This window comes from Haplochromis burtoni, unplaced genomic scaffold, assembly GCF_018398535.1.
Source record: "Haplochromis burtoni strain Fernald_Lab_line unplaced genomic scaffold, NCSU_Asbu1 Contig_35, whole genome shotgun sequence".
Lineage (NCBI taxonomy): Eukaryota > Metazoa > Chordata > Actinopteri > Cichliformes > Cichlidae > Haplochromis > Haplochromis burtoni.
The window spans coordinates 279,940-305,595 of record NW_024582396.1 but is presented as its reverse complement, the minus strand read 5'-3'; the positions used below and the strand labels follow the sequence as shown (position 1 = coordinate 305,595).

Below are 25,656 nucleotides of genomic sequence, written 5' to 3'. Positions count from 1 at the left end.
TTCAGGTATTTTTCACCTCCGTATGTGTGTATATGTGTCTGTGTTTGACCTTTCAACACTTTTTTCTAAACTATTTTAGGTGCTAGTGGTATCAGAAAAGAAGGAAAAGTGCATCAATAACATGTTTATTTCTGTATGTAAAATAAAGCTTTTGTGTCAATCTTACATAACTGGAAGCACTGATGTTCACATACTTAACATTTAAACCACTTAAAGCAAACTTTTGTTGCAGGAGCTAAAATATAAATAACAACAATATTTTTCTGCCATTTGACAAACAAAATTCTTTTTTCCTTTGAGTAAATTAAACCCCACTTACCGGTATTTTTTTTATTGCAGTTGTAGAGGAAGACTAAAACCTAGAAAATTCTAATATGTATGGATAATAAGACAGTCATGTAAGTACCTGCCTTTGTATTATGAGAAAAAGATTGTCATCCATCCATCCATCCATCCTCTGCCACTTATCTGGGTTTGGATCGTGGGGGAGCAGCTTACGCAGAGAAGCCCAGACCTCCCTCTACCCAGGCACCTCCTCCACCTTATTTATGGCGACAGCAAGATGTGTCCAAGCCAGCTGAGCGATATAATCTCTCCAGCGTGTGCTGGGTATGCCCTCACCCAGAGGGCACCCAGGAAGTATCGTAGTCAGATGCTTGAATCACTTCAGCTGGCTCCTTTCGATGCTGAGGGGTAGCGGCTCTAATCTAAGACACTCATAAATGACTGAGCTCCTCACCCTATTTCTAAGTTAGAGGAATTTCCATTACTTGTATTTGAGATTACATCATTGTATTCACTACCTTGAGCTTGTGACCATAGGTAAGGTTGGTAACTGGTAAATGGACAGCTTTATTTTCATGCTCAGCTCTTTCTTCACCACAACAGACCGGTACAGTGTCCACACTGCAGATGCAACACTGATCTGTTTGTCAGTCTCCTGTTCGTTTCACTTGTGAACAAGACCCCGAGATACTTAAACTTTTTCACTTGGCACAACAACTCATCTCTCACCCAGAGTGAGCACTCCACCCAGGCTCAGAGGAGATCATTTTCATTCTCATTGCTTCAAACTCAGCTGCGAACCACCCCAGTGCGAGCTGGAGGTCGTCACCTGATGAAGCCAACAGAACCACAGCATCCATAAAAACAGATATGAGATGGCAAATAGACTGATTCTTATATAGCACTTTTCTACTCTGCTTGAGCACTCAAAGCACTTGAGATCAAGCGGCCACAAAACTGGAGACTGCTTGCCTACACACAGAAATCCTGTCCATAAAAATTAGGAATCCCAGACAGAGGACAGCACTGGCTGTCAAACTGCGATCAGGACTAAATCCAACATACCCCGGGTGCGGGGGCCCTCGGGCCTCCGGCCTCTGGGCCTGCGGCTCGGTTCACTCTGGCACAGCTGGCTGCCGGCAGAGCCGGCGGGCACGCCGGTGCAGCCCCCTCTAGCTTCTGCTCGGTGGCTACTGGGTGACGCCTCGTCGGGGATCCTCAGCCCTTCCCATGAGGGTGGCACGGATACCCCTCCGGTGGGCCTCCTTGGGCTCTCGCTGTTAGGTATTGTATTGTTGATTGTCATTTATGCTTAGAAATATTTAACCATATATGCTTAGAGGTGTATAATCAATTGTGTTGTGATAGGACTGTGATCTTTAGCAGGCTGCAAAGGCTTGGTGTGTATTCCACACTGGAATGCACACCTACATCCTAGGAGCATGGAGAGGTCGTACCTTGTTTTATTGTTTTATGGTAGGATTAACGTAGCTACGTCTGTTCTAGTCTAAGTGCTTTTTGTTTAGATGAACTGTTGGATTTTCCAGACCAGCAGGTTAAGGAAGTCGTTTATGGGGTCACACTCTGACCCCACACACACACACACACACACACACACACACACACACACACACACACACACACACACACACACACACACACACACACACACACACACACACAGTATTCTTTGTTCACATGTATACCTATGTAGATGTTATATGTTAATGATATGCATATCATGTAACCTCAATAAAAGAGCAGTGTTACGGGAGAACGGAGAGAGCAACTGGGGTCAAGCGAAGGAACGGCGCCTGTCCGGTCTTTTTTGCTTGTTTTCTATTCTTTCTCTCTCAACAGGTGATCCAGGAGATTTTTTTTCCCCTTTCTCACTGTCCCTCTCCCCTTCTGTTTTTCTTTTCCTTCCTCTTTCTTTCTCCCTTTCCTATCCCTCACTCATGTCTGTCCCGTCTGTAACAACTGAAAATAAAATAAAATAAATAATAAAAACAAAGGTCGATCAAATGGACCAATACGGCAATGCCACGATGATCCATTTGGCAAAATAAATCCATTGGGTATCCTTGTTGGTCTTCAGACAACAATTCTGACGGCTAAAGAACCAAATGGGACAGGCCAAAAAAACAAAACAAAACAAAACATACCGTATTATTGGCAATATGGACCAAGCTCTCACTGTGTTGCAAAAGAACTGAACAGCCTGTAACAACAAGCACAATAACTCATACTTGAATGGATCGATAGATGGATTTCTCACATGCTCAGTGTTTCTTCCTGTCTTGTGGATTGTTTTTTATTTTATTTTGTTAGTTTGTTTTGGGTTTTACTCATCTGTCTGAATATCCTGATTACTTTCACCCGTGTCTCATTCTCCTGTTTTAGTACCATTTCGTTAGAGTAACACAAAACTGGTTAGCCCCAGGTGTATAAATAGTCCTGCCCTTCTCTTCTCTTCTCATTTTTTAAGTAACCAATATTTGACAACAGCATAATAAAACTGGAAATTCCCAATATTTTTAGTGGCCCCCACATGGCCACCCCTATGGAAAAAAATTCTGAAGGTGCCCCTACTCTTCACTTCATTGTCTGTGGTTTTCCTCTTTAGTTCTCTGTGTATTTGCTCTTTTGAATTTTGTTATCTGTTATTGAATCTGATGCTTTTCCTCGCCTTTATAAATCTATTTGTGCAGTTCTCATTGTATAAACTTTCTCCTGTTTTAAGATTGGTTTTTGTAAATATTTTGAAGAACTTTGTAACTCTGGTTCTGAAATAAAGTTATCATATGTATGTGAGCTGATATGAGCAGGTAAATCACACTGAGGTGACACTCCCATTAAAAATTCTTGTCCACATTGGCAAACTTATTGTCTATAAAAGTGGTCTATCACAGTGCTAAAATACACCACAGTATTACAGTAACCCACTTCCACTGCCTACTGAAAGATTTAAAGAAGCCTCAGCTGATCATGAAAGGTTTTGCAACAGTGGCACCTAGAGGACATGATAGGAATCACCTCACAAGCACTAATACAGAAGACAACTCTGATAACATTTCAGAAAGGACGTTTGAGTCGGTTACACCTGCGACTACCTCTATTCATGTTTTTTGTTTTCTGCCGGTCGCTCTGGCTTAGTTGACAGATAGGCGAGTGTTGTGGAAGGCACACTGTCTGTCCCGTCACGACTGGGCTATCACCACCACCGTCGCCTCCATGGCTGCAAGAAAACAAGCACAACTTCAACTTAAAGGAGACAGAAACGCATTCACTCGGTGTACATGACTGTAGGATTTTGCAGTGCACATTTTCTAGAGTTTAAAAAATAGGATTTTAAATATTGAATTCACAGCTGTGCAGCTTGAACTATCTTCTAACATTTGAAGCAGAGAAAAGTGTCTGTGAATGTTTATGAGACCCACTGGAGCTGTTACAGTGTGAGCTGCTAAAATGTGTGCATATTTGTCCATTTAGCTCTCTTTAGGTCTGTGTACAGCTGTGCTGCTTTACCTTCTTAACTGTAAAATTACATGACTGAGCAGCGTTTTACAGTCCAGTTAGACTCCTTTGTCTCTGTGGATACAGGCAGAAATACATCTGGTCAGAGCCAAATACAGGAAAGGCTTTACTGCTGTCTTTGCTTGCTTGTTTTCGAGGGCAAACTCGAACAGGGATACATTTGGCGTTTGGGGGAGTTCACAAAGTTTTCTCGAATGAGTGGCAAGGAGGCCGTTAGGGAGCCAGTGAGTGACCTACTACTTTATTTATTTACTGATAATGTGTTGTATTTGGTCATCTGGGAAGGTTCATCAGCTTTGATGGCCATAACTTTGATCTTGTTCACCTCTGAGAACCCGAGGTTTTGCCTTCCTGTGGTGATTCTTTTTATTTTTTATCTTAGCTTTATCTAAACGTAGTATAACTCCCTGTATTTGTCCAATGATTGTGTTGTTAGTTTCTTTTTTTCTTTGAGATTTAGATTTTTGTGTTTGTTGAATTTTTGGATTCCTGTTTTGATTTTTTGATCTTCATTCCTTGTAGCTCTGCTTTGGTTCTCGTGTTTCTAGCGCCCTCATTGTTTCCCTCTCTCTTTGTTTCTGCACGAGCTCCTCTGATCTCTTGTGTTTCCTTTTTTATGCCATCTTGTTTGGTGTTAGTCTCAGTGTTCTTTCCTTTTGGCCGTTTCCTGTTTTACTTTAACAATTTGATAATTGTTTTCTTTTGTGTGATGTTTTGGGTTTCACTTCCCAATATTTTATTCTTCATATAGTCACAATTCCTCTTTTTCCCTGATCCTTAAACAGCAGTAAAGTGCAAATATATTAATACACACTACAAACTAAGTTCAAGACCTTTTTATACTAAAAGATAAAACTTGTTTGTTCAACTTGATAGGGAAGTGCTACAGAAATATCACCAGACAGAGCTGTAAGTCTACTGAATTCCTCCCCGTGTCACTGTGGCTGCACTTCAAGTCACGCAACTATGAAGTCAACATACCAACTTATCCTTATTTTTATGTACATATTACATAAACATACAAATAAAAATGATGACATCACCATTGATTTCATATACCATCACTGCTGTTTTTGTGTCTTTGCAATTATTATTATTGTGCCGTGTGATCAGCCAATATTTACAGTGCTGTGAAAAAGTATTTGTCCTCTTTTTGATTTCTTAGGTTTTTTTTGTTTGTTTTTGTTTGATTTGTTTTGTTTCAGATCATTTCACCCAATGAAATACATATTATATATTTTTACATTTATTAAGGAAAAATGGTATCCAAACCAACCTGACATTACCTGACAAAGTAATTGCCCCCTCTTGTTAAATCATGAATTAACTGATTCACTGTGTGCATGCCCAGGACTGACTGCTGGCAGACCTGCTTTACCGAGAAATCCCAAAAATAGAAGCTGCCTGACAAGATAAAGTAGGCTAAAAGCAACAGATCCTGCACTCCAGGTTCCTCTTTGTCTTTTGTTTGTGCAGTTTTGTTCGAGCAGAACTAAACTAAACTAAACTAAAACCTAAGATTTTAGTTTTTGTCTGATTTTTGCATTTTGAGGTAAAACTAAAACCTATTTGTTTCAAAACTACAATTTGATATTAATACTTTCAATACTGTTTTAACTTTATGTGAAGTGGTAAATAATTCTCACTTCACAGTTTCACTACACTGTTGATCCCTTGCTTCTCAGACCGGGTTGGGACATACTACAGATGATGCAGAATTTCAGCCGAAACAGTGTTTAATTGGAGGGTTTTTATTCTTACTTTGTGCTGAGGCTGCATCCTTGGCTTCTTGTGAAGTATCCACAGCACCATCAGTGATCAACTCCTCTCCTACAGCAGCAGGTGGCGCCACCTCCTCTCCTGCTGAGGGAGCAGAGTGGCAGGAGTGGCAGGGTTTCTCCTCATGCACAGGAGCTCCTGATGTAGGCTCTGCTTCTGCAACTGAAAGAACCTTTAGGTCCGCTCCAGCGGAGGCTGCTGCCAGCTGAGTCGTGCTGACAGCAGCTTCAGCTGTCTCCTCTGCAGGTGTTTCAGCTGCTGCCTGGTCAGCTGGTGAAATCTCATCCAGTGGGGCAGCTTCACTGGTGACTGTGGCCTCCTCAGCAGGAGCAACATCTTCAGCAGCGATGGCCTCCTCAGGAGCAGGTCGAACTTCAGCCTCTGCCTCGTCCACAGTGGGCATTGGAGATGTTGTTTCTTCAGGATGAGATCCCGCCGCTGCCTCCTCGTCCACAGCTGCAGCCAGAGCAGATGTCACCTCCGTTATCACTTCTTCAGCAGCTGGAGTCTGAGCATCTTCTGCACTTTTCTCACCCTCTCCAGACTTCACCTCCTCCTCACCTCCTACAACTGCTCCCTCTTCAGATGCTTCCTTGGCCACTGCCGCTGAGGCTTCTTCCAAAGCTTCTGTTTCAAGCACCTCGTGTCCCTTTCCTTCACCTTCAGTTTGTTGGACAGTCTCCATCGGATCCTTCTCACCAACAGAAGCTGCGGCAATTTCAGCTGTTGAGCCGGTCAAGAGCTTAACATCTGTGAGCAGCTCTGGTGCGGACTCTGATGGAGGGAAAAAGACACGAGGTAATGGCTGAGAAACAGGTTTTGATGAAAAACCTTCTAGCTGTTAAAAATCAACAGATTTACTTCAATGCCAACATTTTAAAATCTACTTTAGTTCTGCGCTACATCACAAGTGTGACTAGAGTGTGTTCTAAACTCGCGTTGTGCTTATTTAAGACCTTTAAATGGAATTTCAACCCTTCTCACTAATTTTTATGAATGAAAAACATAATTTCTTACATCTTCTATTAATTCAACTTACCTTGACCAGGAATCTATAACTGGATATTTTACAGTCACCACAGGTTCAGGCACTCTACAGAAGACTACATATCCCAGGTTTAATGCAATATACTCTTTTCTGGTATTGTAGACACTGACTAATTCCTTATTCACATTCTTATATTGTTCTCCAGATGAATTTTTTTCAAACAATCAAGCGTTTAAACAAGTATTAGTCATATCCCCTCTGTGCACTTGTAACCATGTGTTTATTTTTGCATTTATGTTTATTTTTCAGCATTTTTTTAACAGAGGTTTCTTTCTGCTCATTATTCTGTGAGTGGGAAATACTGTGAAATCAATTATGAAGGCTGGAAAAACTTCTTAGTTTGATGGCAGTCGAGCTGAAGCCAGACAGGAGCATGAACACAGCACAGGGATTCTTCAGGATAAGGAGCTTTTCTACAGGAAGTAGGTGTTTCTACTCCAAATACAATATTAATGGTGTGGAGCGACAAGCAAAAACATCTGAGAGACTAAAGAAAATCTTTATTACAGCTGTACCAAAGACCAGTTTCAATGCACGGACATAAGGGTGAATGCATTTTCTGTAAAAGAGGAAAGAGACAGCAGCAACAAAAAGAGGACTTTGATTTTTTAGGGAACAAATTGGCAACAAAATAGAAATGTGTGCCAGGCAAATAAAGTGAGTGCAGGCTGGTGTAGCTGTAGAAGAATAAGATGGATATGTGGTAATGATGAATATGAGAAAGCATCTTACTGCACGAGATTTTTAAAAAAGAACACAAAGTAGGAAATGAAGTTTTAACCACGTCTCACTCTGTGCAAAAACTGTTTAATAGTTTGAGAACACAAGACCAGCACTGCAGTCTGCTAACAAAGAGCTAACTGGTTCAGGTAACTCTTCACGGTGAGTTTAGAGGTTAAAAGAAAACATGGCTGAACACATAAAATACCATCTAAACCTGCTGGAAAGGAACAAGAAACAGGGCTGTCCTGTTTTAAGAGCACTTAAAATCAGATTTTTCGAAAGCATTAATTACCAACTTAGTTCTGTCCATTATATTTACCCCGTGTACTGTACAGTATCCAAATTATAATTTGGATTTCTTCCTTTTTGTGATAGATTTTCTATACAGACATAATTTTCCACAGTGGCTCTAATCACACAGACTAATTCCAGATGTTTTTGGATGTGAAGCATTAGGAGAGCTAAGGGAAGGAGGAGAGATGAAAACTGGACTGATGAACCCCCAACAGATTTTTTAAAACAACTGAAACTACTTTTTTCCCCCCTCATTATCAAAAAAAATGGGGTTAATGAGTCCGTTTTTCTGGGGCAGGGAGGAGGGACAGAGCACTTCCAACTGGGTGAACTATCGAGCCATCACAGGTTTAAGCAGCCACCTCTGCAGCAGGGGCCACCTCGGCTTCAGCAGGTGGAGTGAGATCTACTGCTGCCGTACCAGCGTTTTCTGCCACAGGTTCCTCTGCTGGGTCCTCCACAGCCACTTCAGCAACCACCTCTGCCTCCACAGGTGGAGCGGCGTCCTCCGTCTCTGCTGACTCAGCTGCTGCCTCTGGAACGACCGCCTCAGAGACGGCGGCGGCGGCTTCTGCTTCTTCAGACGCAGCTTCCACAACAGGTTCAGCAGCTGTCTCTCCTACAGGTTCTGCAGCAGCAGTAGCCAGGGCCGACTCAGCGATGACCTCAGCAGCAGGGGCTTCCTCCTCCACCGGTGCAGGCTCAACTGCAGGTGGAGCTGCCTCTGGTGCTGCCTTTGCTGAAGAAGCTGCAGCGTAAGAGGCCAGAAAGAGAAACACGTGAAAGATTTCTCTCTAGTACATGTTAGCTATGTGACGCTTGTTTTATCTGTGCCTGAATAAAGTGTTAACCTCTGGAGATTAAAGATGAAAGCAACTGTGCACTTTTATTAATGTAGGTTTCATTTTTCCAGCGGGTTGCTCATCTGTGCATTAAAAGCTATTTGATATGAGACTTCCAGTAGCAGATAAAGGAGGCTTAAAGGTCAAGACTTTAGGTCTTTGAGGACTAAAAGGTGACATAGCTGCTGTTAAAACTGTAAACATGAGCAAAGTGAAGGATAATCCTTATCCTAACATGTCAGTGAAAGACAGAAATATATTATTACCACTCCTATAACTGCTTATTGAAGATTGTGGAGTGAAAAAGTCAGAATCAAAGCTCAGCACGACTTCAGTCAGCACTTTAGAGATAAAGTTTAACGTCTCAGTCTCCAAATCTGAGCTAATATTATAGACATTTTTGGCTGTTGCCATATTAGATTTCTGAAACCAGTATCATTAACTGGGAAACAGAGCACATGCGTAGAGTACTGAGTTGTCACTCATAAGTTAGACTGGCCTTACATCATACACTTATTTATTTATTTTCCTCTAACAGACCAATCGTACTATAATGACATAAACCCAGCAGGAAAGCTTTTTCTGAGGTTTTACATCACGTGAGCGGTAGGTTTGTTTTTCTCACATTTTTGTTTACTGTACTGGTTTTTACAGCGACACAATTCACCCCCTACTGGCCATTAGAAAGAATGCAGGTTTAACTCCCACCTTTCAAACCTGTAAACTACGTCAATCTTTCAGTCTATACTGTTCCTTTCAAGGAACTTGGACTATTTTGCCAAACGTATTTACTCACGGAGCTCAGGTGTTCCACTCACTTCCATGGCCACAGGTGTATAAAATCAAGCACTATATACTATGGGGGCATTATAACAAAGTGGAAGTGATTGGGAATGACAAACTCAGCATTGAAGTGGTAGGCTAAGAAAAATCACAGAGCGAGTTGCCAACTGTCTGACTTGTCTGACTGCATTGTGCCAAGTGTAAGGTTTGGTGTAGGGGGGTTTATGGTGCACGGCTTGTTTTCAGGAACTGGGCTCGGCCCCTTAGCTCCAGTGAAAGGAACTTAATGCTTCAGCACAGTAAGACGTTTAACTGTGTGGCAACAGTCTGGGGATGGCTCCTTCCTGTTCCAACATGACTGCACTGCAGTGCACGAGGCAGGGTCCATAAAGACATGGATGAGTTTGGCGTGGAAGAACTTGACTGGCCTGCACAGAGTCCTGACCTCAACCTGATAGAACACCTTTGGGACGAACACAGCGATGTCGGCCTTCTCGTCCATCATTGGTGTCTGACCTCAGAAATGCACTTCTGGAAGAATGGTCAAAACTCCCCTAAACACACTAAATGTTATGGAAAGCTTTCCCATCTTTGTTATAGATGCAAAGCACGTCAGGTAAATGTGTGCATTCAGCTCCTTAAAGACCAGCGGTGGTTTCCTCTCCATCGCTTTAAGCAGCAGCACTTTGACTTCTTATTTCGGAGTGAAAACAACACTTCAGTGCTGCATGATCACAACTAACCCACTGACAGCTGCTGCTTAGCACCATTACAGCACAGTTAACGGCTCTGGGCACAGCGCCATGGCCTCTCCGGGCTGAGTAGACAAAAATTGCGCAGACAGAAATCAAAACAGACAGGCACGATGAAGCCATTCAGAGTGATCAGTCTACCGTGCAGCTGGTGAAGCTGGAATCAGCCCTGAAATACATTCGCTTCTTCCTTCCTGCCTTCTCTGTCTTCGATTAAACAGTTACAGACTCCGACAGGCTGTCACACCTTGGGGAATTTTAATCTTAATGGCACAAGCTGAAGTAGCACCATTTTAACCTGTTTTAGAGAGGAGGCTCACAGTGAGGGATTTCTTTGATAAAACCGGTCCTTTTACAGTCATGGATGGTGTTTCGGGGCTCTTCATTCATCGCTGCGTTTGAACCCACACACGGGAGCTCTGTGGGGAGTTTGCACTCTCTCACTGTGACTGTGTGAGTTTCCTGTAGGATCTCCAGCTTTTCTACTATCAAAAACAAGCTAGGCTGGTGCTGCCTATCCTTGAGTTTCACATACTGGTTAAATAGAAGGTTTGAAAAGAAATTAGTGTTTTAAGTTGCATATCAGACCTTCTCTTGCTTTAGCCGCGATCACATAAGTTGAAATCGGTGTGTCTTGTCTGTGCAGCGTGTACGGCTTGCACAATGTCATGTTCACAAAGCTGAGTTGTGGGTGACAGTGCTTGTTTTTGAGTGTGTGTGTGTGTTTGTGTGTGAGAAAGTAGCTAACCCTTCGCCGTGGAGCCCATGTTGGCGAGTCTTTCCTCGTAACGCTCGGTATCATCGTTGACCGTCTTGTATGCCTGAGAGAAACACAGCAGACATGCACTCATTACATTCCAGCACACAGCTAATGATAACGGCACGAAACAAAATCCAACCTCAAGCTGACATTTTGTCCAACATGGACCAACACAGTCAGACACACTTGTTTGCTTTGCCAAGAGCCTGACGGTGAATGGGTGACAAATTTGACCGAACAATGGCAGCAAAAAGGGAGAGATTGTCAAAAAGCACAAAGAGCCTCTTTTGTCCCGTCCAGCGTCTGAGCTGTGGTAACGTCTGCAGACCAGCCTGGCTTCAGACTGCATCGCTCCCAGTTTGCACCAGCAAGGACAGAAGCCTGTAAAACTACCAGGTAACTGCATATATCCAGTGCAGCAGCTTGTTGTTCTGGTTTTGAATGAGTATTAAAAAAAACGCACTAGAGGATTTTGTTTCTTTGAAGATGTAAAAAGAGAGCAGACCTTTTTTACACTCCTGTATAACACTGAAAAACACGAATTTATTGAAAAGTAGAAAAAGGGGGATGAGTTACTTTCATTTCCAGCTCTGTGTTTCTATTCTTGCACTAGCTTTGCATGACTAACACTTCAAAATAATCCTCAGTCATCTTGTATTGGACCTTGAACCGCTCCGTTCATCCTCCATCTTAACCCCACCACCCCCTCCCTTTTGGAAAACTTTCTTCACGTAAACAACTAGTTCAAAATCTCTGCACACCTGAACACATGACAAGTCTTTAACGAAATAACTGAATATAACTGCTGCACGTTTTGCTAAACTTTGTGACTTAATACATTTATTCTCATTGAGAATGTGTGCAGCAGTAATATTTAATTATTCTGTCTCCTGTAAACCACGTGTGTAAGCAGCAGGTGACTTGTGTGCCAGAGATGACCATATTAGGGATATCCTCTCCCAGTGACATCACACAGAGCCAAGAATAGAAAAAAAACTGTGTGAAACAGACAAAGGTAAGGATTGGTCAACAAGTGTTATTTGATCATCTTAAATTTAAAGGTTACTTGTAATGTTGTAATTCATGTTAACTACAGTGGATCTGTAGTACTAGGTGGTCTTGTGCAGGTTAACCTCATTTTGCAGTGATGAGGTAGGCCAGGTGCAGAGCACGCAGTGGTTCTTAAAGGTTCTCATACTCTGGGATGGGCACCTCTGATCGGACATGAACAACCAGGTGAAAATGATTTTCTTCGAAGGGGAAATAAATTAATTTAATGATGCTACTGCACCTCTATTTATGTGAAATTTAACATGGATTTGTTTATGTTTAACTACTGATTAAAAACAATACAGGCTGTGAGGCATGAACTTTTTCAGCTTTTGAAACGAAATGTGAGGAAAAGTTTGAAAAAAACTGGGTTAGATTGATGTTAGCGGTCATCAGTGTTCAATTTAGACATGAATCCCTTTGTGGTGGCAGCAGGATGGGCATCTGGAGTAGAAAGTGCAAAATCAGTGTATAACACCTGCTTATTACTGAATTACCTTGTCTAAATCAAGAAAGAGAAGTAAACCTCAGAGCAGCAGCACCACAGGGCAGCTGATCACAGCTCATATAAAGGAAAACAACACAAATAATGAATATTAATACAAATGATCGCAAAGATTTTCTTTTGCCCACGCTGTAGCACAAGTTCAGGTTCCTCACCTGAAAAATCCATGCGTAACACCTGCTTACAGCAGTCAAAAACAAGTACACACACGGTGAAAATGTGGACTTACAAACCACCGCCTATAACCTGATCTGATACTCACATAAACAACTGCAGCAGTGAGGCCGCCGCCACATAAAACAAAGTACGTCATGTTGGTGGAGCCTCCAGGAACACCGAAGGCCATGTGTCGCACCGGAGCTGTGGAGAGACACACACGGGTACAGTTATCCGGCGAGCTTGTAATAAAGACATTTATTTATATAAACACACGTAAGTGCGTTTAAAATGAGAATCGGTACTAATACTGGAGAGTCATGGATAGAAACCACTACAGCTCTGATACTTTGTGAGTTTATTTTGTTCAGAAAACTGTCGCTCCATCAGAAGCACGACGGGCACGAAGAACAGTGCATCAACAGCGTCAACATGTCTCCATCCCTTAATCCAGTTACACAATACAGCCCGGTCATTTGTAGCAGAGGAGATGGAAAGATTTAGCAGCAGCCAAGCCAAACACTGAATCTTTGCTTAAATTAAACCCCCGGCACACACGCACACACACTCTACACAAACACTAAGACTTCCTGAATGATGATCTCAGATTTGCATCAAAACAAACAACATAAAGCAATGGGTTCAAATTCATATGGAATAGTCATTTAGCACAAATCAGGACTGCCGCTGTGGTGTTGGTGACGAGTGCTGCTGCAAAAAGATCAGCTGGTGTTTAAAGGTGGTGCAAGCAGGTTGGCATAAATAAAATCACACAGCCTCAATCTAATCTCTTCCTATCTGGACCTCTCACTCTCACACACTGTGAGAGTGTGCAGTCACAGAACACAGGGTGCAGCACATCTCACCCCTCTTTGTTTGTGTGTGTTCATGCAAATCCTAACCCATCCTGTCACTTTTGACTTTTCCACTGACTGACATTTAAACTTTATCGATTGTTCTTTGTCATCCAGCACATACCTCGCCAGCCACTGCTTTTCACAAGGTTGAAACTGGTTTAATAATAATACAAGAAAAAGGCTTCTCTTATAAACGTCACTTTGTTCTCACAGGTTCAGAAGAACTGCGCCAAATGGCCTAGACACATTTTGAAATCTTAAATGAGATCCATTATGCTTTTGCACATTTTCTGTCATATATTAACTGTTAGAACGGTGGATGTGCATATTACTATTTACTAAGGTTTTAAATTATGAGGTGAAAACAATTCCTGTGAACCAAAAGTTCAAGCTTCAGCCTGCTTCAAACTATTTTCTACTGTTGGCTCTGGATGATGTCAGTGAAAGCGGACATCGCTTACATCAGGCACACAGCTCTGGAAGGAAGGATTGTTTTGAACCGTGGATCAAGCAAAGCTACTCTTGTAGAGCACTAGAGATAAAAAATAAAAACATAATGTGTTCCCTTTAAAGTAGCTGAAATGACACCGTGAACCCAGAAAGCACTAAGGCTTAAATCTATCTACAGCCTCATTCATTGGCTTCAAAAAGCTTTAAACTGAATTGATGTAATTGTTTAGCTGTTCTGCCGGAACCTAACCAAACATGCTTTTCCTTCAGTGCCTAAACTTAACCAATGAGCTTTCAGAGCTTAAACCTATGATGGTAGTTTTGAGTGAAAGTAAACAGTGAGAAAACACATAAAAGTCCCAACAGGATATATGCATATAACACAAAGTCTGTGTCATGTCCTGTTAAACCTGCATGACTGCAGGCAACTGTCTGACTAAACCAGGGTTCTTCTAGCATTGCTAGTATGTCTGGTCATCATACAGACCTTTTACATTTATATGCTACATCTGTTTCCTAAAGTGACTCTTCAGCATCGTCTGGAGTTCATGCGTGAGCTGTAAAAATGGCTTCAGTGAGCTTTAGAGATGCTTTTAGATTATTTTTATCTTTGGGCAGAACCATTTCCCTCCTCTTCCCACTCTTTGTGCTAAGCTGCAGCTTTTACCGTCCCATCAACCTTTTATCGAAGCCGACTCGCTGTCTCTGTTTTTGACTTTATATTTAAGAGCACTGTGCAAAGTTTCACTGCAGCTCCACTGAATTACAAACCCAAAACAGAGCTAAGGTTTGTCCTCCCTCCTGCTCTAATACCAATGACACAGCAGCACAGTGCAGGGACAGGTTACTTATACAGGTTATTTATACAGGTAATCACTTAATCCTGGCTGCTGGGTTCAAGCCTGTAAACATAGACACGCATGTCAGGGAACAGCAGACAAGATAGACATGTCTGAGGACATGATGGTCAAACAGGAAGGGACCTGCTGCACACTTAGGATGCAGTGTGTCGAGCTGGTGTGTAGTTAGAAAGCAGTAGCAGTATTCACCTCCTTTCTTTCACATCTTCTGGGGTTTAGTTTTTGTTTGTTTTTTTTGCCTGCTTGTAAGTTCAAAAACACAAAAACCTTCTATCGTGGCCAGATGTAGCCTGGTTTGCAGCATTTTGCCGCAGATTTCTCAGCAGGAAATTAAAGCAGCAGCAGCAGAAGCAGCAGCTTTGCCTCGGGCTGAATTCCACAAAGCTCTGATCCCAAACTAAAGGATGATCCGGGCCAGGCAGGCAGGCATGCGTGAAAACAGAGCCAGTCTGAAATCTCCGTCATTGCACGCTCTCTGGATTCAGATTTTAAAAATAATTATTCTGAAAAACAGATGTTTTGTTCACTAATAGGTTATAAACGTTGTTATCCAGATAAACTGGATTTAGGACGTGATTTCATCGTCTACACTCCTTAGATGCATCATAAAGAATCGCCTTTAATTGTTATTTCTGTTCAAATATTGGATTAGTTATTATTTATTGTAACAAAGTTGAAATATGTAATATTTCAAGTGGTACACTTCTGTGTGTTCCCAGAGCACACGCCTTCTTTATCAGACTGCTGCAGCTCGACTGGAAAGCCCGCAAGTGCGTCTCTTTATGGGACTTTTACTTTTCCCTTTCTCAACCCACAAAATCATTAAAAAAATAATAAACTGAACTGGCAGCAGCAGAAAATAAACGAGCACAACTATTCTATAAACTCTACTTAATTACTCTAATTAACGCCACAGTAATAATTCCTGGAAAGTCCCATTAAATGTCCTGACTCACCGTATCTGGGTGTCGGCTTGAAAGACCTCCGTGCCAGCGGCCCGACTCTCTGCCATGCCCGTCTGCAGAACATGATTGCTCGGGTATCAGCTGCAGCTAAGCGAGTTTTTCTCCGGCAGGTTTTACAGCGAAATGATGGGAAGCGCTCAGCTGCTGCTCACCAGTGCTGATGGGAACAGAGCACACCCCCATTCAAAAGCAGACAGCTCCACCAGCACGCCCCCTGCAGACGAGAATCTAACAGAACACAAATAGCAGGAACTGAAGCACCAAAGAATGAGCAGAGCTGTGATTTGTATTTTCTCCTGGTGTTTGGATCCTTCTGAGGCAGATGTTGACCTCCATATATCATATAATCCCCCTCTTCCTTCATTAAATCATTCTGCCCTCTCTCTCAGCTGTGACTGTGAGAAGGAGAGATCCCGCAGGCTGGTTTTAAGCGCATCACATTCTAGTTCAGTTGCATGACAACCTCAGCTCTGGTTGCGTAATGCGATCTCTGTCAGAGTGTGCACGGAGTGACAGAGTCAAGGACAAAAGACTGGCCTGTAGATCAGATCTGGACGTGAGACTTTATCAAAGTTTGACTTCTCCTAAATCTACTGACAGTAATCACTTATATGCAAGGTTTGTGTAACATCCCATAATATGTTCGGTTGTATTCATTTAGTACCACCTCACAAAAACAACAGGTGCTTTATATTCAAAGGTGTAAATCACAAAAACCACAATATTAAAGCGAAAAACTCATCAGTGTCCAGTTGATCCTCCATAAGCACTTGGCGATGGCGGGGAGGAAGAAGTCCCTTTTAGTAGGAAGCGACCTCCAGCAGAGGCAGATTCAGCAAGGCCATCTGCTGTGAGCAGTTAGGACGTGAAGGAAGACAGATGACATAAATACAAAACACTAAGCACAGAAGAGAGAAGACAAAAGTTAATGACATGGACTAATACAGTGGTTCTCAAAAAGTTTGACAAAACCTGAGGTAACTGATGTGCATAAGTACTCCGAACTTTCAAAAACAAATATATTTTTGATAATAAATAATAAATATTTCTTTCTGAGTTCAGCTGAAGTTGAATAAAATAAATTGCACCTCAATTTAATTCAAAATAAATACTAATTAATTACCACTGAATACTGTACAAGTAGTAAGTCCCCCCTTTTAAGGTTTATTTTTATTTATTTAATTATTTATATATAATGAACCACATTAGCTTGCACAATAGTGGTTGCTAGTGTTCCTGGAGCCCAAGACATCAAGTATAATATCTAATGAAACATTACACAAGAACGTAGATGCAAAAAAGTCCACATAATTTGGCTGTTCCATCCATTGTAAGGTTTTACATTTGTAAAAATATAAATGGACTAGTTCTTATATAGCGCTTTTCCACTCTTCTGAGCACTCAAAGCACTTTACACAACTTGTGCATTCACCCATTCGCACAAGCACAACTGACATTCACACACATTCATACTCCGATGAATGCATCGGAGAGCAATTTCGGGTTAGTATCTTGCGCAAGGATATTTGGCATGCAGACTAGGGGAAGCCGGGAATCGAACCACCAACCTTCCGATCGCTAAGTATGCATATATCAATTACATTGAAGCACAATACACACGAATCAAAAACAGGTCACAACTTTGCAATCATAAAATATTTACAATAATTAAAAACTTTGTAAAAAAGGCTTTTAATTTAAAAAAAAATAGGAATAGCTTATAGTTAATAGTACTTGGCCTTTTTGTGGCAATTACTTTGTATTATTTTTGTAAGTAAAATAAAATGATTGAATCTTTACAGTGTGCAGGGTCGCGGCAAAGCCTTAAACCTGTAGCTGAAGTGGAAATTTGAGATAAAGTGAGTAATTTTACTCTGAGATGCTTCCTGTTCAACCATCATACATTGCTGGTTAGGTCAGACCAAGAAGTGCCAAAATATTATCTCATTAAAGTCAGACTTAGCATTTTTCTGATATAATGGACATTGTGTTATAAGACTTAAAAAAGACAGGTTGTAGTAGGGCTTTAAACCGCAAAACATCAGACCCTACACTCGCTTCATACTGAGTTCCCAAGTCATTTTTTAGTCCCCAGTTTAAAACTCATTAAAAACTGTTCAAAGTTTACATGCTCCAAGCTAAACCCCCACTATGAAATTATCAGGAGGCCTTTCCTCTCTTGAACCACCTGCAGGAGCTTCATAGAGCTTCTTTTGGTAAGTTTACAGGTGCAGTAAACGTACAAAAACAGCAATTAAGATTTTACTTAAAAATCTCAGAGTAAGGAAAGCAGCCTCTCCTCCTCTGGTTCCACTCTTCCCTGCATTCAGAGAGACACGCCTACTACTGAGCTGTTGAATGTTGCACAGCTGTGATACTTTCGTGTGTGCACACGTCCTTAAACACCAGACGCTGGCTGTTGTTTGGCTGTAGGATCTGCAGAAGTCTGGCCGTTCGACTTTAATCATGTGACAAGCTCTGAATCATCGATTAGACAAAGTCGTGAAACCACATGTGATGCACTTTTCCAACGCCCACATCACGCACAAGACCCGAGCATGACTGCTGCCGAGTCCGCGGGCAGCCAGGATGAGATGGTGATGCATCAAAACAGCACCAGCTCATATTACACACTTAGTGAATCACATAAGTGTTAAATATGTTTTATCCTCCAGAGAAAAGGACCAGCTCACCACAAGATTACATTTAAGAAGTTTTACCCCAGAACCTCTAACTAATCTAATCTATCAGAAAAGAGCCGTTTAGATAAAACAATAAAAATTTATTTGACCTTTCTGTGATAAAGAAGTATATTCTGAAAACATTTAATGAAGCATCTGTTTATAAACAGCCTGAAATGTCTTGAGAAAAATATGTATTATTTTCCACATTCAGTGAGTCTGTACATGTTTACCACAAATCAGATTCAGAGGAAAGGCAAAAACCGCCACGTTTAATGTCTTTGTTTTTCCAGTAAAGTGTCCAAATGCTTTCACGCCTCCTTCTTCTCATCTCATTGGAACTATTTGAGTAAATTTTAACTGAGTAAATTTCACTCTGTGACCCTTGGATGGGCTGCATGTTTGACACGCCTGGCACAGGATGATTTGACTCAAAGTTTTTAAGCACTGGAGAAATCAGAAGCAGAGATGTTTGCTTTCTTTTGAATGTTATTGAACCAAATGACACGGTGACTCATTATGGTAGATGGAGGCACAGTGCCAGGGTTGGTGGGTGTGACAGTAGGAAGAAAAGACGTTGCACAATATCACACTAAGAGTCAGTTTTTCCAAAAGCCTGGAGTTATATTTTGGTGCCATCACATCCCAGAGACGGCTCACATCTTTGCAGCTGACATTTCCAAAACGAGGAAACTCACAGAAAGAGCATCCAGACCAGCGGTGTCAAACTTACAGCCCAGTTTGGCCACTGAAACCACAGTACTGCCTCAAATAACCACACCTGCACCGCTCCTTGGGTTTACACTTTGAGTAATAAATACACAAAAGCTCATTACCTGGACTTGGTCATATAATTAAAACCTGAATTCTTTTTTAATTTACAGAAAATTTCTTATGGACCCACTTTAAAAAAGAAAAAGAACGAAATTCTGTGGTGAACAAGGAACAGATTTAATAGTTAATCTTTTGCTTACTTTGGTGTACTACACTAGGCTGTTAGACCATCAAGAATACAAGTAAAAATCAAAAACTGTTGACCTCCTGCTTTGCAATTTTCACATTTTCTTGACTGGACCCTTTGACTGGCTGGTTCTTGGTTTACATCCCTGATTGATACGGATAAAGAGCTCATTCTCAGATCTATGTACCTTGCTTTAATGCATCCAGTCATATTGGACATGTTGGATCTGTGGTATCAGTTCCTGGGTGCACATTCAGTCTGAGTCAGTGAATAACAGCAGCTGAGGAAGCTGTAAGTTTAATGTGACTCGTGCCAGGTAGGAGTTTAGCATTTGGAGTCGAGTGCGCTGCTGAGTTACAGGGTTTTCTGTTAAATTCTGTGAAAGTTGAGCTGCTCATAGACGATTGCATTACGTTGTATTTATGTGTGAGAAGCAATCGCCTGACACTTTCTAAATCCACAGTAATGGCTCAAAATTTTCATGACTATTTACTCCATGTTGGTAAATCGCAGCCCTGTTTCTGAGCTGTTATTTTACATGAATTAAACGTGATGTGGGAAAGCAGACCATTATAGTTCGCGATCTGTCACACGTGTATCAGAGTTCCTGATAAATTATCTCTCTAGCTTTAAATCAACTTGCAGAGTGGGCACAATGTCACAACAATGTGTGAATATCATGCATTTTTATTATTTTATTCATCGTAAAAACAGAAATAAAACACCTTTTTATAGAGTCCTCATCCTGCCGTGGTTTGCATATTTGTGCATACGTCACAGATGGAGATTACACACCTGTGCTTCCTCACTCATAGCAGCTCCTGCAAAGCCTCCTCTCTCCTCGAGACGCACTGTAGGCACTGAGATACAAGAAGGAAAGAGGAGACAAGGAGGCACAAAACAGGGAAATGAGAAAACCCTGAGCTCAGCCAGTGAGACCACGCACGCTGAAAACAAACAGCGTCACTGCATCGAAAGCTCACTTGCATGTTTACATTCACAGTATTTTATTTTGCAGCTTTTATAAACACTGAGATCACAAATATACACTAAATTTCTGAGTGGCACGTTTTGCATTTTTAAGAGTTTAAATATTAAAGTTCTGTGTGAGAGTGACTGGACTGGATTGGCATGTCCTCGTCCTCCTCGCTCTCAGCAGCAGGTCATCGGCTCCTTCTCGGCCTTCTTGTTAGTGAGTTTAAAGGAGCCGCTGTACGCCAGGGAATTCGCTGTCAGGAGTTTCTTCTGTCTCTTCAGCTTGAGGCTAACAGCGGTGACGATGTCCTCCACATTATCCTGCTGATACAGTGCCTGCCTGCTACCTTGTTGTCCACTTGTGCCTTTCTTTGGAGGATCCTTGGCAGATGTCTCAAAGAAGATCATGCCGTGGGCTTTGGAAAAGCTCATTGCCCGCTCCTGGCTCACCTGGCTGTCAGTCTTTTTGGGGTCACGGAGGTCGCTCTTATTCCCCACCAGGAATCTGAGAGGAGACGAGGAAATGAAAGGTCACAAAGAGTCTGGTCCAAGTTAAACAAACACTTTTGCACACAGAGAAGTGATGCAGGTACCTGGGTATGTCCTGGCCGAGGGAGTGCTGCCGGCATTCTTCTACCCAGGAAGTCAGGCTGCTAAAGCTGGCAGGAGAGGTGACATCATAAATGAAGAGCACCGCGTGGACGTTACGGTAGTAGTGTTGCACCATGGATTTACGAAAGCGCTCCTGTCCGGCTGTGTCCCACAGCTGGAGCTGATGGTGAGGAGGGGAAGTAAGAAAGGAAAGAAAGTGAGAGGTTGATTCTTCATGAAGGCTGGTGCTGGCACAAGCACGAGGAAAAGGACGGAAGGAACAGTGAGGAAGTGTTGATATTCGTTAAACTCAGTGACATGCACAGAGACATGAGTCATTTCTGAGAGGGAACCAAAAAAAAGGAATAAACAAGCCGATCCTGTTTTTTTTTTTTAAACCAACGATTTCTCTTCAAGGCTTTGTCAACGTTTTTTCAAAGTTTCAAAACAGACCCCCCCGACCCCTCAGAAATACAGTCCTCATGTCTGCAGAAAAGACATTAAAAATAGCTACATTAATGCAAAAATAGGGAAGAAACTTGACAGAGGGGCACGCAGACCAGGAGACATGGCACCCAAGAACAATCCTGAACAGAAATCTGTGGAGGAGCTCTGAAATGCCAAAGTTGGTGGCCTTGGCCTTTAAAAGCCAATCAACAGCTGAAGCAGGAAATGCATTAGCCAATCATCCCATTGCACTGCACGCCTCTACATGTGATCTTAGTAAAGATGGTGGTGAGTTTATTAATGTAACTTATTGGATGCGCAGCTCTTCGAGAGTTTTAAACCGGAAACAAAACATGCTGTTTGTTCGGTTCTCCTGTGGGATGCAGCCATAACGGTGCAAACCTGTGTGCATGTGTTGTCTTCCCATTCAGTCATTTAGGGGCTTCAAATAACTGTCTGGATTCGGACCAAGATGGCGGCTGAGCTGCAAAAGGATAAAACCAAACAGGTCCCAAAGGTTAGACGTGGCCTGTGGACCAGACCTTCTCAATCTGGCTACAGTCAATATATTCTTGCCCACACCTATAACCGATAAGGAGTGGTTAGTGACACTCTGAGGAGTGCTGGTTTTCTCTTAGAGACAGGGTGAGGAGCTCAGTTTCTACAGGGGCGCCTCCAGATGCCTCCCAACTGCTACACGAGATATTTCAGGCATGTCGAACTGGAGGAGATCCAGGATGCGATAGAGAGATTCTGCTTCTTAGATTGCTCAAAAGCACGTCAGGGTCTACCTAGAGGAGCGGAAGGAGGTGAACGAGTTCTGGACATCTCTGCTTAAACTCCTGCCGCAAAGACCTGGACCCAGTGACATGAAAGTAGATGGATGCTTCATCAGCAACCTAAGCAGTGGTGCATATCAGACTTTAGACCTGATGTATGCCAAATTACATTTTGAGTTCAGTGATATTTTTATCTTCTAATCTTTTTTGATTCAGTTGTCAGCACATTAGCCTCAGTCAGTGAGTCAGTTTGGGGTGAGGACTCTGGCCACTCCTGATCCCCTTAAACAGAAGCAAGCATCCCAGTAACAATACTGTTGGATCAAATCAGCATTAGCAGGTGGCGTTAAAGCATATTCTTATAAACTATATGAAAGTGTTTACTTCCTGAAACTTTTTGATAAATATTTGACTTGATGTGTCAAAATCATATCTGAGTTTTTCTAGTGACCCACTGATATTGTGAATGTGAGGAATATATGTTGGCATCCTGTGTGGATATATGCTTTCTAACGCTACAGCACAATTTTAATATTTCTAAAAAATTATTTTGCAGAAACTTTGACACCACTTTGGAAGCCTCTCGTGTACAGAAGTTCAGTATTTTAGGTAATTAGATCTATGCTCTGAAACTCCAAAGGCAACATTTAAAATATGCTTACTACCCACACCACCAGGATCTAGTCTTTACTTGTTACCATAGAGCTGGGAGTCTGAACAGACCTGCTTGAGGCAGGACCTGAAGTAACTGCCTCTAAAGCGCTGAAACACTTCTGAATTATTTTGGAGCCGCTTATAGAAACATTACTAAAACATAAATGATTCATCCTGATTATCTGGTTTTCATTATCACTGAATTTCAGTTCAATTGAATCTTAGGAGTCGCCACCCGCTGGTCATTAGAAAGAATGTCCATTTTACGGTTTGACTGCACTGGATGGACCTAGAAAACTTCAGTCGACTGACTTGATCACGAACTTACGGTTTAAGATCCTGGGCTGTTGTTAAACTGTGTCAGACATTGGTAACTAAATGCACCGCTAAGCAAAAGGGAAAAAATAACCTAAGGTTACAAATCCTGTGTCACCACTCAGACACACTTCCTCTATCATGTGGTCATTTCAAAAGACCAACTGAGACTCACATTTTTAGTTAATACCGGATTCGATTTTCATTTCAACAAAACAAACAAACTTTCTTCACATCCTAACTACAGCCTAAAAATCTAATGTGTGTTTTTGTGGCTGTGGAAGCTCGCAGTGGCTGCTGATTTTCTGCCATCCAGAGAATTTTTCAGTTGTTCAGTCTGGGACAAATAAGCGTGTATGCAGCAGAGCCACACTGCAGTGTAGACACTTAATTAACAGCGATCCTGAGAACATCAGGACAGAGGAGATAAAAACGTTTTAACAACACACGAGGAATCGAAGCCCGGCTCACACGTGCTTATCTGTTTTTCCTTTTATCATGAGGGTAATTTGAAAAACAAACAAACAAATGAACTCACAGAAATTATTTCCAAAACTTCAACAAACCAAAAGTTACTTAATAGTTTGGGGATTTACAAAATAAGAGTTTTAGCTATGCGTAAAAGTTGTCGTTCAGAACCCTTATTAGGGCAAATATCTCCAGCTGGGTTCATTAATGCTAGCTTTTTAGTGGTGGATGATAATCACCAGTTACCTTAATTTTCTCTCCATCGATTTCAAGCACTCTTTCGCGGAAGTCCACGCCGATGGTAGCCTCCGATCTGCAGGGAAACTCCCCGGCGCACAGTCGGTGGGTGAGGCAGGTTTTACCCACCCCGGAGTCTCCAATCACAAGCACCTTAAATGTTCGACAGCGGGTTAGCAGTGAGGAAACACTACCCAAAGAACTGGAAAACTCAAGAGACGAATCCATGTAGCCAGAGTCCTTCAAGGTAATAACAAAGCGCAAAAAATGCGCACTTGGCTTCAAACGGCGTCTCCAAAGATGCAGCCTCCCCTGACCAAAACTTCTGCAAACACAAAATCTTCTGCTGGTTTCGAAAACCTTTCCAGCAACTCCGTGCAGACTATTCACAGTGCTGCCCAGCGTGGGTGTGAGGAGGAGGACCCGGCGTTTCACTGTGGTGATGAGGGTGGAGAATCCAGGGTCTCAGCTTCCTGGCACATTAACGTGATTGGCTGATTTTAGTTCCTTTCCCTTTTAAGTGTTTTTAATCCACAACAGCGCGAGACATGGTGGTACCTTCTCCTAGAAATAACAGGTCATCTTTTTTGGGGGGGTCAGAACATAAAGACGCGCACGTTCACTGCAGCTGACCTCTTCAACACGATATTGCCCCCTCCTGGTGGGGACGCCAAGTGATTCCGCATCCTGCTTCCCACTCATATATCAAGTTTGGTGGTTCCCTTTAATGCTCTGTTTCTTCTTTTCTGCTTAATTATACTTTATATTGTACATGATGATTTGGTCAGCATGAACCGTGGTGCCACCTGAGTGCAGAGGTGAAGCCTCACTCTGTGACAGGAGACGGCTACATTTTAAAAACTACTAGATTTTATAGGAATTTTAGGATAGCAGAGGAAAAACAAACACTGGTTAATGAGAATCACAGGTTTCCTGGTTGTAACTGACAAGGGCACAAACATTACAACTTTATTAAAATCACAGCTTTAAGTTAAATTGGTGCTTTGGAAGTTTTCAGTGCCAACGTGATGGATTAGAGAGAAGGTCTACTTTTGTGTTTTGGGGAAAAAAAGGTGTTTTCAAAGGACTTTTTCTGGTAGCATCCACACCAGGTTTTCACTCATAAATAACCAAAAACTGCATGCTTAGATTAACAATCAAACATGATTTAAAAAAAATAAAATAAATAATACTGATTTTTTTTCCTCCCCTAAAATAAGGTTTTCAGCTCTTAGTAACCAGATAAACTTTTACCATCATCTTTATTGTTACAGTAGGAGCACTGCCATCGCACACCAAGAGGATCTCAGGTTCAGGTTTTCAATGTTCTCTGTGTGCTCATGAAGGATACTAGGCTATTTGGTGATTTTAAATTAACGTTCTCTCTGTACTGGCCTGCGCCGCCTGCCCTCTGACAGTTGGAGTGGGTTCCACTGACCCTGAACTTCACAAGCGGTTTCAAAATAAAACATTTTAGACTACCCAAGCAAGGGAAGTCACCAGCGTGGCTATAAAATGATTTATCCCGTTTTGTTAGGCAGGATTTGCTGAAAATAAGTGAATGCACAAATTTCTGTCAAATACAGGGGCAAAGCCTTTAAAGCACACAGTGTGATCATGCCTGTGTGAGCAGGGAAAGGCTCCAATATAAAGTACCAGGACCTAATTCTGGGATTTTCCCTACAACACGTAAGCAGTGATCAGCACAGAGAGGAAGTATAAAAGTCTGTTATCTGACAGAAGTCTGTGCGTTGTTCTGTTATTTTTGGCCATTTGATAAAGAAGTACTTTAAACTCAGTAACTTAAAACCAGCTTTTAAAAAATAAGAACTGGTCAAACTGTGTTTTTTTAAACCACAGTCCTGGTGAATTTCATTTGGTACGAGGCCAAACCTGGTTGGT

General features: G+C 41.9%; 2 protein-coding genes across 4 annotated transcripts; both read right to left on the bottom strand.

Annotated features, from left to right (window-relative positions):
* Positions 1-2,373: 2,373 nt before the first annotated feature.
* LOC102290168 (fibrous sheath CABYR-binding protein) lies at positions 2,374-16,678 on the bottom strand. Of its 2 annotated transcripts, XM_042219546.1 has the most exons (7): positions 15,638-16,678; positions 12,621-12,718; positions 10,792-10,864; positions 8,088-8,414; positions 5,584-6,375; positions 3,814-3,876; positions 2,374-3,523 (listed from the first exon to the last, which is right to left on the bottom strand). In XM_042219546.1, exons 1-6 carry the CDS (start codon positions 15,708-15,710, stop codon positions 3,830-3,832), a joined length of 1,410 nt encoding a protein of 469 aa, XP_042075480.1. In that variant the 5' UTR covers positions 15,711-16,678; the 3' UTR covers positions 2,374-3,523; positions 3,814-3,829. The 2 variants fall into 2 exon arrangements, with proteins under 2 accessions (XP_042075480.1, XP_005919214.1); XM_005919152.3 differs by lacking the exon at positions 3,814-3,876 and having other exon boundaries at positions 15,638-16,676.
* Positions 16,679-19,950: 3,272 nt separating this feature from the next.
* On the bottom strand, positions 19,951-24,877 carry LOC102289860 (ras-related protein Rab-33B). Of its 2 annotated transcripts, XM_014332607.2 has the most exons (4): positions 23,764-23,873; positions 21,704-21,785; positions 20,857-21,035; positions 19,951-20,768 (listed from the first exon to the last, which is right to left on the bottom strand). In XM_014332607.2, exons 2-4 carry the CDS (start codon positions 21,734-21,736, stop codon positions 20,441-20,443), a joined length of 540 nt encoding a protein of 179 aa, XP_014188093.1. In that variant the 5' UTR covers positions 21,737-21,785; positions 23,764-23,873; the 3' UTR covers positions 19,951-20,440. The 2 variants fall into 2 exon arrangements, with proteins under 2 accessions (XP_014188093.1, XP_005919212.1); XM_005919150.3 differs by lacking the exon at positions 21,704-21,785 and having other exon boundaries at positions 23,764-24,877.
* Positions 24,878-25,656: the final 779 nt, after the last annotated feature.